We start from the raw sequence: 15,453 nt of genomic DNA, 5'->3' as shown, positions 1-15,453 counted from the left end.
AGTTTGCAGGAAAATATATCTGCTTGTAGGTTTTTCCTCCAGGGATTTACCTCTGTTCCTTCTGCTTTCCTCGCACCTGAGGATATCATTCTTAGTATGTGGCAGTATAATAAAGTGATGATGTTACAGTGAGGATATTGCAACTTGAGGTAGGGGAATAAGCAGTTGGAAGAGATGATACCTCTGAGAAATTACAGCTTCCTGCTTAGTGGAGATATGCCTGTGATATAAGGCATGGGAAGTAAAACACAGAAATGTGCAGAAAGACCAGTTCTGCATACAAGAGTGATTTGGTTTTCCGTTGTGTAAGGGTGTATTTTGCTTCCAGTGTTAATACATTTTATTCCCTGAATCTTTTCAGGTATCATCTCCTGTGGTATGATTTGTGGTATGTTTGAAGTTTTTCATATTATATTTGCAGGGAGTGTTGCAATCTGTTTGCTGAAATCTATTCTGTGAGCGTAACTTTGGGCAAGATGTTCGGTTCCCTTATTTTCTTTCCTGCTCTCTGAGGGTTCTTGTGTTACATAAAATGATGTACAAGGAGTGCAACTGCTGTTCATGAAGTACAAAATGTGTATATGGGTGTGTGTTTTTTTTGTTAACAGGGAAAGTAATTTGATGAGCATGTGTGGAACGTAGCTGTGGGGCATGAATGCATTGTTAAAATATTCAGAGAGCTAATTTTGGTGTTTAAAATTGTAGGCCCATATGCTTACCAGATGCTCTTCTCTTGTTCTCCAGGTTTTCGGTATGGGAGCGATATAGTTCCTTTTTCCAAGGAAGATGAAGAGCAAATGAAATACAAAACAGAAGGAAAATGTTTTTCTGTTTTGGGATTCACTAGATCGTCTCAGGTATGGTACTAAATTTCTTCCTATTCAACTTCCTGGGTTATTCAATACAATTGATTTTGCTTTGAATTCACTAAAGTCAAGGTATTGTACTGGGTTTCAGTACTTGGAATTGGACATTTACAGTCAGGTATGCAGGGGTGACTTACTTGCTGAGTCTAGTGCATGTAAGCAGTATGTGGTCTTGTGAAGGAGCGAAGCTCATAGATGTGACTATTGGACCCTCAAATGAAGCCAGAGCCACTGAACTCAGATCTCTGCAAAGTGAAGATTGAGGTATTGTGGTCTCATTTCATCTCACAAACTTAAATGCTGGTGCCAGACCTGCAGCAGAACATGGTCTGTCTTCTGTTCAGCTCATGCAGCATCCTTTCGCTTTGTCCAGCCATGAGTGTGGCTTCTTTTTAACAGAAGAAGCTGCTCCCTTAACATTATTGTTAAAGAAAATGTGAGAACTGAGTCCATTCATTCATCCTCAGTTTCATAAGGATTAGTTTGTGAACTGTAACTTTCTTCTTGTTTCTACCATTAAAAAAACCCCTAAATGTCGTGAAGACTTCTTAGAACTTAGACAAAGATAATATCATTCAAAAACTCTCCATATTTCCATGAGATGCTTGGTGTTTGTATGCACTTACCTGTACTTGGGGTATTGACTTTGCTATTCTTTTTCCCTGACAATTGTAAGAAACTTACATTGAGCAAGTACCTTAATAAAAGTTATCCAGCACAAGGTGATTTTCTGCAGGAAATCCAGGACTTAAGAATTAGGAAAGCCTTAGACAAAGGCTTAACAAAACTTTTCTTGAAGCAGGACACATGTGGAGAAAGTACAGAGATGTGAATACCAAGTAATTGCTGGCAATGTTAGCTGCTCCCTCTCTTTTTTTCTCCTGGGTATTTCAGCACAAGGTGACTGAAACTTTACTCTTCTTGGAGTTATCTGCACCCAGTTCTCTTCACCAACCAAAACTAAAATGAAATCATAGGGCAGCTCTACACTTCTGTTTTGACAGCTCCCAGCCCTCCTGCTCTTTGACATGTCTCAATGCCTGAACAAAATAGAATCCTTGATAAAGGCTGAGGAATCATTACCTTTACCAGGAAGGAAATATGCTAATGAAATAGGAAGTGTCTGAGGGAGCTTACTCCCAAACAGGTGTAACTAAACATGTTTTTACTTTACAGTACGTTTGGCACAGAGACTCCTGCGTGTTGCTGGATGTGTGCTTGGACTACTGCAGTGCAGTGTCAAAAAACATATTATTAACTGAGAAGCTAGAAAATTACGTTGATTTATTGAAATGCAAAGCCAGCCTAAATGGAAAGTGTAACCTGATTGTTCCTTGAGGACTTTGAGAACTTAGTTGTTAAGAAACACGGGAGCTTGTGTACTGCAAGTAATTGATGGAGGAAACATGTCGGGCTTGAGCTTATGTGCCCTAAATTGGCCAGAGCCAGACAAGTGTTGAGAACTGCTCCATCCTGCACCAGAAACTGGATCTAACAAGGGAAATGTGTCTGAATCCAGGGTTTCAATGAGGCAGTTTCTTGCATCTCTTCATACGTCATTAGCCTACAGCTTAGTCTTATTGTCTTCATTTAATTCTCTAAGATGTATTTCACCATGGGCAGAGTTTTCTTACACTGGAGGCTGGCCTCTTCTTTTGACTTGAAATCTGACTTTTATTGAAAATGGGAACTAAGAGTGAAGCAGATGAGGTAAATCATGCTCCTGTAAGTGAGCTGTTATTTCACATGGGTTTTTGTTTTCCCACCATTGGTCAGATAGTGCAGTAATACCTCCAACTACATAGTTAATAACTGTAGGAATACCATCAATTTTAGGAATATTTTTGATTCACATAAATATGCATCGAAGAATTAACAATTTGGTTTTATTATTTTTCAATGCATAAAATATTGGTTGCTTTTGATTAGTATGTACTTTTCTTGTCTGTGGATTTCATAATGAATAGAAATTATATCTTAAAGTGTGCTCTGGTCCTGGAGCTGGGAGTATGAGTAGTTAAGACCAATAGTAGAAGCATATAACTCAGTGGAATAAAATTATTCAGGTGTGATTGCAGAATTAAAATTTAAGTGTATAGATAATGATATCAGGAACTTTTTGACTAAAACTGGAATTTTCAAGACCTATGCTTTCACTAAGTTTTGGCTTCTACATTTTATTGTTTGGAATCATAAAACTGACACTATTCAACTATATGTTTTATAAAAATTGTTTCTTTTTAAAACTTAGGAGAAAAGATAATTTATTATTAACTAGAAAAACTGGAACAGCTCCAAATACATAATTAAAGAAGAAATAGAACCACCTCATATTATTTTCCTGAGTTATTCACATCCCTCAGGAAAGAAGATCAGAGGGCGCTTAAACTTTGATTTTTAATTTATAAGCCGTGCCATGTAAATTGAGAAATAATACTTGAAAATGTTACAAAGGGACAAGTTTTTTTTTTGCAAACAAAAAAGGTGTAGTGATACACCCATCTAGTTATTTATGCTATCATGGCTAGGCTTCGCGAACGAAGATTTGGGAAGGGCTCTACCCATTTTTCATGCAAGCGCGTTGGTGGCTAAAAAGGCCAATACGAGAAAGGCAAGTCCGGTTGCAAAAGACACAGCAGAAAGACTCCTTAGATGGTATATTCTGCAAGGTTCGATTCTTTCTGCGTTGTCTTTTCTCCTCAAGAGTGATCCTGCGTGCTTTCTCAAAAGCATCAGCAGCGTTATAAATGGTCTGTCTCCAGGCCTCCCGATTAGAGGCCAGAGTGGACCAGTTATGGTGATCAATATGCCCGAGGCTGAGTTGTTGCTTCAGGGAGTCCTTGTATCTTTTCTTTGGAGCTCCTCTCTTGCGGCAGCCAGTGGCAAGTTCACCATAGAGCAGGATCTTAGGGAGGCGGTGGTCCTTCATCCTGGAGACGTGCCCTGCCCATCGCAGTTGCGTTCTCAGTAACATGGCCTCAATACTCGTAATTGCTGCCTGTTCGAGAACAGATGTATTGGTCACATAGTCTGACCAATGGATGTTAAGGATTGTACGGAGGCAGCGTTGATGGAAGCGTTCTAGGAGACGCAGGTGGTGGCGGTAGATGACCCATGATTCGGAACCATATAAAAGAGTAGACAGCACTATGGCTCTGTAAACACTGATCTTGGTGCTTTTCTTCAAGTGTTTTATTTATGCTATACTGAACATAAAATTTCCTTAGCTTTTAAAGACAGAAAGCAGAGAATGATTGTAGGTAGAATAATTTGAGCTGAAGAATCATGCTGTAACACTAAATAGGTCTGCTCTGGTGCAAGTTGTCAGTGACTTCAACAAACTTACAGTAATTTGCTAAATAAAGATGATATAATAAAAAGATGAATGAAAAAAATTTTTAAAAAAAGAAAAAATATAATGAAGTTAGTTTTGAGACTGTAATTTGAAGAATTTTTTCTTTAACAGAGAGAGGTCATTTTAACCAGTGTTCATAGTACTCTGCAGTCATTGTGACAAGTTTTCCACTCTTGCAGGGTATCTGTGCTTGTAGCTACAACTATGCCAGTGATGTCCCTTCATGAAACTATTTTTTGTTTATTTGTTTCTGGGCCAGCCATGTTCATGAACAGAATAAACTCTGCTAACAGAAGTGCTTCTTTGCCAGCACAGCTATATATTACTCCAGGTTGCTGTCAAAGTAGGTTTATTAATTAAGGATGCGACTTTTTTCAGCTCCTTTTTGAAGTATCTTTACTAGAAAAAATGAATAGCATAGATATGGTGTCATTTGGGTTTAGGTCTTGTATTAACTACTGTGGTTTTTCACATTGACCTTTGAATTACTGCAGTATTATTCAGACTGGTAACAGCTGCAGGTACCACAGTCTTTCATTCCTGCCCATCAGTAGGAAGGTATAAGAATATCCTGCCCAATATGATTGAATATCATGTTATGTGATAAACGGAGATATGGGCTTACAGGGCTTTAACATACAGGGCTTTAACCTCTGTGCACAGTAATTATTCAAGAAGCCACAAAATTTGATGTTAGTTGTTTTGTAATTTAATTGGTCCAGTTGCATTAGTGACATTTTCTTTACATCAGGCTAACTTTTGGCCATTTGTATCTAGATCCAGAGACATTACTACATGGGCAACCAGGTTCTGAAGGTCTTTGCAGCAAAAGGTGATGAGGTAAGGTGAACTGAAGTTTAATGCTGTTTAAATGCTGAAGGTATTTTGCTGTGGAATAGAAGAATAGTAGTGGCGCTTGAGATTGTCCTGTCTTTCTGCATTAATAAATACTTTTAATGCAACTTACAGAAGTCTTGTTCCATTGCTCATTAGAATGAAAATAAGTTGGATTAGACCCCAAATGAATACAGCATCTCATGAATAATGAGCAACTGGTAGATATTATGTTTGTGCAAGAGCATGTGGAACCTGAAATTGGTGCTTAAGTCCATTCTCCTGTAGAGCAACAGTGTGTCCTGTTCTGTGTTATTTAGAACAGACCTCCAAATTATTTTAAGTATTGTGGGTAAAAGGCTCACTGTGGTGCTTTTAATGAGTACCTTTCAGAGTCTGACTTCCTTCCCTTTCTCTTTCTCTTGTAATACTTCTGAGAGCTCTTCTTCTTCTGGTGAAAAAGGTGGAATGTGCTGGATCTGAAGTTTACTCAGCTTTGAATGGATCCACTATCAGGATGAGATTTGACCTTTCTGCTTCTTCAGTTTTTGAACGTGAAAAATGCTTGTGTTCAAGTTACAGCTGAAACGGGAACTAGTCTTGACTAAATAAGTGCTTTTAAATTCACTGTGAAAGATGTCTTTCAGCAGATGAATAAGAACTTGCATGATTCTGTTGCCTCTTTTTTTTTTCCCCCCTAGAATGCAGCAGTTGCTTTTTCTGCCCTTGTTCGTGCACTGGATGAGTTGAAAGTGGTAGCTATCGTGCGCTATGCTTATGATAGAAGGAGCAACCCGCAAATTGGAGTAGCTTTTCCATATATTAAGGAAGCATATGAGGTAATTTTTCACTCTTACCCTTCTGCAGAGAGCCTTCTGAGAGACCCAGAAGCAACACAGTATGTCAGAATTTTTTTGGAGCATATGTTTCAACTGATCTTAGTTACGAGAGACTATTGAAAGAGCTAAATATGTATATGGCTGAGCAGTGACGGAGGTGGGGGCGGACACAACAATCTTCAGACTTTTGAAAGTTATAAACATAAAGGATAGAAAGGAATTTTTTAGGGTGGCATGAACTGGAGGAGGTATTTCACTAAAGAAAAAATGAGGCAGTGAATGTTAAGAAACGAAAACCAGCTTTTGACTTTGAAACACAGTAAGCTATGATAAAACCTCCCAAAGCGCCAATATATGGGTTATTTAAAGCACGGCTGGTTGAAACTCTGCACAAGAAAAAGGGATCAGATGGCCTGGGAGGTCTTTATTCCACCAGTAGAAAAATGAGGAGTAAATATTTTATTTAAATATTTTAATATGCACAAACATTAGGTCTTCAAATTTTTCTTATGTTTATATTGTCCTGATATGGCACTCTGGGGATACAGATATTTTTTTTCTTCAGGCTCAGTTGTTTCTTCTTTCCTCTTGCTCAGTGTCTCATCTATGTGCAACTACCCTACATGGAAGACCTCAGACAGTACATATTTTCATCCTTGAAAAACAATAAAAAATGCATTCCTACAGGTAAGATATTTGCTGGTCAACTGGAAAAGTAACCTTCTTGTTGTCTTCTAAGATGTTCTAAAAGAGTTAGAATATTTGGCTGTCCAATGAAAACATAAGTTATGTCATTATTTTGCCTTGGGAAAAAAACCCCAGCCATTTGAGCATCATTTATGGTGATGTCATCTTGAAGTGTAAGTGTGTATCAAAGCTTTGCCACTTTAAGTTGCAGGCTCAGCAGACTTGAAGTTTGCAGGCTGTCCTTTAAACTGTCCTGTTAAATGACTTTTGGCTCTGGTTATGGGATCATCAGTCTCACAGGATCTCTGTGACAGATCTGAGATTTAGTCCTCTGTATCCTTTGATCTTTGAACTAATTTGTGAGACTAAATGGCCAAACCTTGTGGGATCTACAGTGTGTGATTATCAGGCTAGAATTAGAACAGAGGCAGCCGCTCCATTGGTGAAATTTGGTCCTGCAGCCAGTTGCAGTATGGCCTGTTAATATAGTGCACAAAGGCAAAGACTGTATTTTCTGTGGCGTGTTGTTTATTAAACTATGCACTTACTGGTATCCAGATTCAGATGGAGGGCATCTTTGGAGAACCATAGAACATTGAGCCACATAAAACTTGACTCACTGTTCTGAGAATTTTGCACAGCAATGAGTCTAAATGGATGTAGTTTAAAATCCACTCCTACTTCTTTCAGTTGTTATGAGATCCATTGAATGGGCACCTGCACATCAGGGTATACATAGCTGGTTTGTTTCTGAAATAGTTTCTATTTTCTTGCCTGTAACCAGCAGTTTAAGAACAAATTTAAAACCTGTCTTACCAAAGCAGTAGTTCGCTATTGCGAACTGTGTTAATTTGCAGTCATAACTTTAAAAATTTATATTGTACCATTTAGTTTTTCAAACCAACTGTTCTCCTTATTTTCTAAGTGGCCTATAAACCTTCTGTTGCAAATGAAAACATCTTGAAAAAGAAAAAAAAAATTAAAGCAGAAAGACAACAATAATTGAGGTCTTGGGGAAAAAAAGAAAAGACTTTATGACTTTACACTGTAGTCCTTAAATACAGCAGGGGTTTATTATTCTGTCCATTATCCACAGTCTTTATTGGTACATCTAAAACTGCAGTGTATTCTGTGGCATGTAATGACTTGGTAAAAATCTCATGTTGTGAACCGAATCTTCATTTATAAATTGTTTCAAGAAATGCATCCATCTGGAAGTGTATTTAATTTTTCTTTGTATGTAATTGCTACTTTAGTGGATCAGTTGTCTGCTGTTGACTCATTGATTGATTCTATGAATTTGGTTTATGAAGATGGAGAAACTTTTGAGGACCTGTTTAAGCCCAGCAAAATCCCAAACCCTCACTTTCAGAGGTTATATCAGGTGAGGTGAACTCTATGACATTTTTTAAAAACTTCTTTTGTTGAGAGTTTTCATCTTTCTGTCTTTCTCTGATTCACATTGGAAAGATCTGCATTGTGAAGGTGCAGCTATAAAATCTTTTGCATTTTAAGTATGGGGTAGCTGGTGACTTTTATGTTGTCCCTGACATAGATGTATTTTTAAAATTTCCAGTTCCCAGGAAGCAAGAGAAGTTATACTGTGCTGAGGTCTCTGCAGCAGCATCAGTGATATTCACAGGCACTTAGACTAGACAAATAAAACTTGAATCTTCAGACTGTATTGCAGTGATCACAGTGTGGACATAGACTGTCTTCAGCTTTTGGGCAAAGAGAAAAATGGGCTGAAAATTATGGATCTCTTAGCTTCTCATTCTGTTTCCTATCACTTTTCTGTGCATTGTTGCATCTAGCAGTGATTTCAAACCAGGTCAGTCTGAGGTGAACTTGATCAGTAGTAAATGGTTAACATTGTTGACATTTAAAATGTTCCATTTGGGTGTCTAAGCTGATGCACTTTATGGGCAAGCAGAATGGTTTACTCTTCTTGCAGTTATTGTATCAAGCTGTCTACATTTTGATTTACATCCTTTCATATAATGAAGACTTTCATTGCAACTGTGAGGATGAGAGACTTAATTATACATTGGAATTCAAGTGTTCAAAAAATGACACAGCAAATTTAAAAATAAGGAAAATTATGTTGCAATTTATGCAGCTGCAGAATTGTGTAGTATACGGAACCATGGAGATATATTGAGTGTGTGACTCTGCTTTGAAAATTGACCAAAAATGGTATTATAGCAACTATGTTCATCATATCTCAGCAATTCCAAATTATTTATTTCAGTTTACAAGTAGGAAGAAGATGCTTTTTAAGTTAAGAAAACTTACCCTAACTTCCCAAAGCCTTGCTACCTCAGTACTGTCAGAAGAACCAAAGGATCTGAAGGTCATTATGTGTTTTAGGAACACATGTAAGCCCCGTCTTCAAATCCTACTCTGATTGACACCTGAAGAACTCAGTGTTCTCTTCAAATTCTACCAGTCATATTGACAAGACAAGTGTGCAACTGAATGCAAGATTTGATCAGTAGAAGGTTATTGCAGGGCAAGAGCTTAAAATGAAACCGACCTCTACGCAACTCTTATTTTAGGAAGGGTTGTTAAGCTTGGGTGTTACAAAACAAATATGGCTTTTCTCGTAAATGAAACACATAGGGGATAGAATTTCCTCTGTTATATTGCTAGATGCAATTTTGCATTTTTTTGGTTTAGTGGATGTCACCTATCAATGAAAGAGGGGATTTTATAGTTATGCTGTTTGTCTTCTGAAACCGTATGAGGATGTTGTCCCAGCGTTTGAGTCAAGTGCTGCTAGAGGAGAGTAACGGAGTAACTCACCAGTTTCCTTAGAGGATAATGGGATTTTGTAAGGGTGAATGTTATTGGTGGAAAAAGTATTTATTGACTGTTTGAATGTACAAGGTAGGATACAGTTTCTGTCCACAATGCTTGCTGTTTAGAAAGCCCTAAATTACTAGTCCTTTTAGTGCTTTCTTTTGGCTATGCACAGCCCCATTTGTGTGTCTTAGTACAAAATTACTATTAATCCGTATAAGTTGTTCTTTCCTTTGCTGCAAAAATGCTCCAGATTTTTAGTATTTTGCTCTTAGGCCAAGTGGCGCTGCTGGTTCCTTAAGAACTATGAAGAAAAATTATACACCATCTTTTGATTATAGCCAGTAAATTGATTGGGCTGAACAGGACCTATAAATGGTTTCGAAAAATAACTCTGAAGAAAAGGATGAACTCCTCCTTCATTTCCTTGCTTTGTTGCCTCATGAAGATATTTGGAATGATAAGTGACAAGAACCAGAATTTAAACAGAAACATCAAGCTAAATTATATCTCTGGATGTAGTGGTAGGCATTAGGAAATGACAGAGTGGGTGGAAAGTAGTTGTTATTGCTTGCTGGAGTGGAAGATGAGGAATATCCTATATCCAGAGTTTCAACTTTTATTCCTTGCTTCCAGAAAAGCCTGTGAACTTCCATAGCTTTGTAGTGACAGACTTCCAATGTTATTGTTTAAGTTGTCCCTCTTAAATACAGGGATTTGAAGCACCTAAGATATTTGGGAAATGCAGTGCATTTTATTTGCTAGCCAGATAAACAAGTTATTCAGCAGTGGTTGTACAGAGACAGCCATGGGGAGAGGTTTGTTGGGATGGTGCCCTGTAGCATTTCATAGTTCATGGAATCCAGCTGCAGAGTCTCCATCTGAATGTGCCATCATGGCTCTCATTAAACCACGGGTAAGTGACCTTAGAGGATTAAGCTGGTTTATAAGTGGGTTGAACCCAGAGCAACTGGGGAGGTGAGGTTGCTCATGGATGTCTGTGAGGGCTTTCAGCCCTCACAAGTAATCTTATCTTTGGTTGAATGGTTGTTGGAAGGTCATTTTGAAATCATCACAAACTGGGTGTAAACTGAACTCTGAAGACATTTGTGTTGGGATTCAGTTCACACAGGTTTAACCTCAAAAGCCAGCTAACTAGTGTAAACTGAGTTGCCCAAATCTACTCCATAATTATGAAAAAGAACTTTGGCCAAGTGATTGATCCTTCTTATTTTGAAGATCATAAGTACATGATAGTTGTGGTTTTTTAGAGTGAGTAGGTGACTGATAGAGACTAAATGCTTGTCTTCTAGATAGCTAAATCTCTCTCCCATCTTCTAAGGCTTTAAGTACTATCAGATTCCAGTAGAATTTATAGACTTGCTAAAATATGGTTCTACAAAAGTGTGTTCCTAGATGCAGTTTGAAAGGAAACAAGGCAGAATGCTTTCTTGCAGTAAATTTCTGCCTGTTTGTGCATTTGTGCCATTCCTTATAGTGGAATTAATGATGTGAATAGCCCACTTTTACATCTGTTGACCAGTATCTTACTGTGACCTCTGTTCCTGAAAGCTGGCTATGTCTCTGAAGTGTAAATGTAAGGAAATTAAGAAGAGCAGTGTGGAGCTGATGCATTGGTGACAACATACGTGAATAGAACGGCGAGTCCGGAAGGCAGTGATAGTGTGGGTTGCCTTCTAGCCTGTGAAAGTAGGAATAGTTCTTGCTGGGCACAGAAGGAAGGGGAAGCAAGGTTGAGAGGGACTGCGTGGGTTTAGAAACTCCAGGTTGTCTGTTTAACTTAATCTCCATTTTAGTACCTGAGTTTTGATGGTACCTGCTATCTCAGATCATCTACTTTAAAAACAGGTACAAGTGGAGGCTGTGGCTATTTGTGGCAGTTTGCTCAGCTCTTACAGCTGCACACATAAAGATTTCAGATATGAAAGGCTGAAAAACATATTTGCAACAGGGTAATTAGGTTGTTTGCTTTGTCAGTTTAATTCAATTCCCTAATGTTTTTTTAATACTGGGGGGTTTGTATCAGAAGAGCCATTACTGCAGCTTGCAGCAACATTTTTACTCTCTTTCAAAATAATTATGCCTTAAATCATTACGAGTGTTTCCAAATGGGTAGCCTTATACGGCTGCCTCCTTTGGACACTATGTTCTCTAGTATGGATTGGAATCTTAATGGCAGCATGAAAACACATTAGTATTGATGTGTAGCATATGGTCTGGATTTTCTTTATTGGCAGCTTTTCAAAGTGAATAGGGGGTTTTACTTGCTTTGATTTTGTTTTTTGAATTAATGTCATGCCTGACAGCCAACAAGGGAGCAAATCTACTGTTTCCTAGTTTACTGAATAGTTACCTTCACACCGGTGTCTAACGCACCCAGTGCAATGGTAGTGGAAAAAATTTTTCTCCCATGTACATCACATGTTTTGGTGTATGTGTATGCATGCTCTGGTATCTGTGTATATATTTGTAAATGCACACACCTCTCTAATGCTATCCCATACTTCGCAAAGTTGTAAAGATACCTACTTTGTTTTTAAATTTCTCAGCCCTCCTCATTAATCTCGTCTCTCGCCCTCTTTTTGGCTCCCTGACTGTGTGCACTGACTTTACACTTGGTGAAAGAGCCTCCTCTGTATCTCCTACCATCTGTTCCAACTTTGATGTACATCTGTCAATCTCCTTTATTCCCTTCTCCTTTCAAAGCTAAGTTCTAAATATACATATATTCTGTGCCTCACCTGTGCACATTTAGCATTCTCTCTTTCTATTTGCTCTTAAACTGGTGAAAGTTTCTCCTGTGTGCATACCACGTGTTACTTACCAAGAAGAAAAATTTTCTCTGAGGGACAATGGACTGTGACAATAACTGGAATACATGGTTGAGATATATCTCATTGCCTAATTTTGGAATGTGTAGAAATCTTTCCTATGTGATTGTTCTGTAATAGAACATTTAAAGGTAGTATGAAGTTAAAAATATGAACAATTGCAGATGATTGTTTCATTCCTGGGATTTTCCTAATAATTTTCATAGAACTCATTCCAGTGAGTGTGGAAAGACTCATCTGCATCAGTATTCTTGTTTAATATCATTATTAATCTCCTTAAACAGCTGGTCATAGACTTTCTATAAACTCATGAGCTGGAATATTTTTTAGCAATACAAAAGTAGTTTCTTTAATATGGAAGATATTTTGCATGTACCATATGGTGTCAGGCATACAGGCATTATATTAAAAGCACATAAAAGTTTTACTTTTTGAAAGTTTTACTGTGCACAAACTGTTTTCTCTCTTGCAGTGTTTGCAGCATAAGGCTTTTCACCCTGACAAGCCACTGCCGCCAATAGAGCAGCACCTTTTAGAGATGCTGGAGATGCCCTCTGTGGTAAAAGAAAGGTGTCAGGCTCCTCTTGAAAGAGTAAAAGCACTTTTCCCCCTGAAGGAAGTTGGCAAGAAAAAAGAAGAGAAGACTGCTCAAGACATCTTCAAAGACAAGTAAGTTGAAGATGTAGTATGGATTTTTTGAAACTTTTTTTTTTTTACACTTCAAGTTGGTTTTGCTGGATGAAGCAGGCTCAGAGTCTTTTTAACAGCAAATCAATGAGTTACACACTGGAAAAGGTGCTGATGGATGGAGAATATTGTGGTGCCACAGTGTGTCTGGAGTATTTTGTGAATAGTGGTCATACTGTTACAGCGCTAGACGCACCAGCAACCAGTTTGTAACATCCATATGTCTGTATTTGCTGTTGCAGAATCACAAAATCCATCAGGTTGGAATGGACCTCAGGAGGTTTCTTGTACAACCTGCTGCTCAAAGCAAGATCACCTCTGAGGTCTAAACAGGCCTTCCTCCAGTCTGGTCTTGAAAACCATCTTGAAAATGATGGTGACTGTGCATCCTTTCTGGGCAACCTGTTGGATTGCTTACTGTCTTCTGATCAGACAGTTTGTCCTACTGGTGGTTATAAAGTAGTTCAAACAGCACTAAGGGAGTCTAATTTAGTTTAGAATAAATGCCATGAAGCTTTAAATTAGCCATAAAGTGGAGTCATCTTAGCATGCTTGATTTAGGTCATTCTGTAGCTTTCATTTTGAATACCAATCAAAAGAAAAGGAGCTTCATTATTATCAGCTGTGCAATTAATGTGGTTTTCTTGGAAAAAATCAAACTGTTGTGGGCTCTTCCTGGAATACCTATTGTTTGAACAGTTTCAAGGTAAGATTTTTTGTTGTTGTTGAATATACTGTGTTTAGTTTATTTGTGCTGCAAATAGGAAGAATAAATGCTGAATTGCTACTGCATTGCTACTGTCATCCCAGCCAAATCAATTTGCTCAAACAAAATCTGCTTCTTAAAGCTTAACTTATTGAAATGTGTTGGAGTGTTTTCAGTTAGCTCCTTCTCCTTTCTTTTTGTTATTTTTGGTTCAGTCATTTCAGCACTAGGAACAACATCGTTGAGGTGTTTTGAGTTCTTGCTTAGCTGGCCTGTCATATATCCTTTACCTTGGGTTGACTAGAGCCTCCTCCCCAGTTATCTTTGGGAAAAAATGATGTAAGACTCCTCACTTTGCTGCTCAAGATTAATGACCACATGTCTCTATACAGACTGGGAAACACCTTACTTTTTGTTGTTGTTGATTTCAGTGTGTGCCTGTGTTACCTTGGTGTGTCTGTGAATTCATACTGATTAAATTCTCTTTTCCTTACTCTGTGCCCCAGTTTCTCTGTGTGTGTGTACATACATACATTTATATGTGTATTTTAAGAAGGGATAGAACCCTTTGTTTAAAAAGAAAAGGAGGGGGCAAAATTGGGTTCAAGCAAGCTAGAGAGAGAATTTAAACAAGAAGCAGTGACCTATTCTTGGTAGTTGCTTAAAAATATATCTTCCCAAAAGCGTCTATTTGACAGGGAAGAAGGAAATCTATTTTGTTTAAAAACTGTTTTCCTTTAGAGAGGTGATAAAAGCAGCTATGAAATTGAGATTAATTGAGAGTAATTGAGATAGAAAGTGATGTAGGGCATTAAAATGATTTTTAAAGGCAGTGAAAGAATACAGACTCAACTATTAACAGAAGAATGAATGGTAATAAGATTTTAAAAAGTTGCAAATAAAAATTGTATTGCTGTAGTAATGAATGGGAGTAGTAGTATTGTCATTGCTACAACAGTAGTGCTAACTGTATGGTTTTGTTCTGTGTTTGGGGAAAAGTTGAGTGATATAACTTATTCACTTGATAAAGACAAGTACGTCACTCTGCAGCTGTGCACTGGCACAGGTTGCCCAGAGAAGCTGTGGATGCCCCATCCCTGGAAGTGTTCAAGACCAGGTTGGATGAAGCTCTGAGCAACCTGGTCTAGTGGAAGGTGTCCCTGCCCATGGCAGGGGATTGGAATGAGGTAATACTTAAGTTCCTTTCCAAACCAAACCATTCTGTGATTCTAAATTCTATATTCTATGAGATTCAACTTATTAAAACTATCATATATAGATAGTTTGCACTGAAGTATTGTGAAAAAGTTGGCTAGAAGATCTCTTGACCATTATTTTTGTTTCCTAAAACTGATTTGTGTCTCCTATCATCATATTAACCAGATTCTTCTGTGCTTTATTTTTAAGGTCTAATGAGACTAAGGCAGCATCTTTGTAGACATCATATCTTAATACAGATTTCAGTATTCAGCATTCATTTGTATCACTTTTGCTAAGCTCTCTAGTTAAAAAAAGTCCAGTAAAAAAGAAAGCATTTTACTTTTTCCTTCTTAGGTTGGCTGTAGAGAGGCTATTACCTCATCCAGCTTTGCAGCATGTGAGAAGCTTCTATATTAATGTAGAAGTGGGTGTTTTAAATTAATCTTGTATTTTATTAATTTTTGTCAAATAGTAATTGCACGTTTTACAGTTTAAAAATACCGCTAATCAGCGCATATTCTAAATGTCAGATCCTTGGCTGGTATAAATGGGTATGGATTCATTAGTTTCTGCTGTGCTGCACTGATTAATGACAACTGTAGATCTGGTCCTAGGCAGTTAAATG

The 15,453-nt window shown here is 37.8% G+C and overlaps 1 protein-coding gene across 4 annotated transcripts in view; it reads left to right on the top strand.

Moving 5' to 3' along the window:
• Positions 1-15,453, top strand: part of XRCC5 (X-ray repair cross complementing 5) — a 51,129-nt gene that overhangs the window by 16,589 nt on the left and 19,087 nt on the right. For 3 of the 4 annotated variants that reach the window (XM_027678892.1, XM_027678893.1, XM_027678891.1), the window contains 6 exons: positions 745-857; positions 4,999-5,061; positions 5,757-5,894; positions 6,491-6,581; positions 7,838-7,965; positions 12,708-12,904. In XM_027678892.1, coding sequence (XP_027534693.1) covers positions 745-857; positions 4,999-5,061; positions 5,757-5,894; positions 6,491-6,581; positions 7,838-7,965; positions 12,708-12,904 — 730 coding nt within the window. The remainder of the gene's footprint in view (positions 1-744; positions 858-4,998; positions 5,062-5,756; positions 5,895-6,490; positions 6,582-7,837; positions 7,966-12,707; positions 12,905-15,453) is intronic. The other variant, XM_027678894.1, reaches the window with a different exon arrangement.

This window comes from Neopelma chrysocephalum, unplaced genomic scaffold (assembly GCF_003984885.1).
Source record: "Neopelma chrysocephalum unplaced genomic scaffold, ASM398488v2 Primary Assembly neopelma1_44, whole genome shotgun sequence".
NCBI classification, from domain to species: Eukaryota; Metazoa; Chordata; class Aves; order Passeriformes; family Pipridae; genus Neopelma; species Neopelma chrysocephalum.
This window is presented reverse-complemented; position numbering and strand designations above follow the sequence as displayed.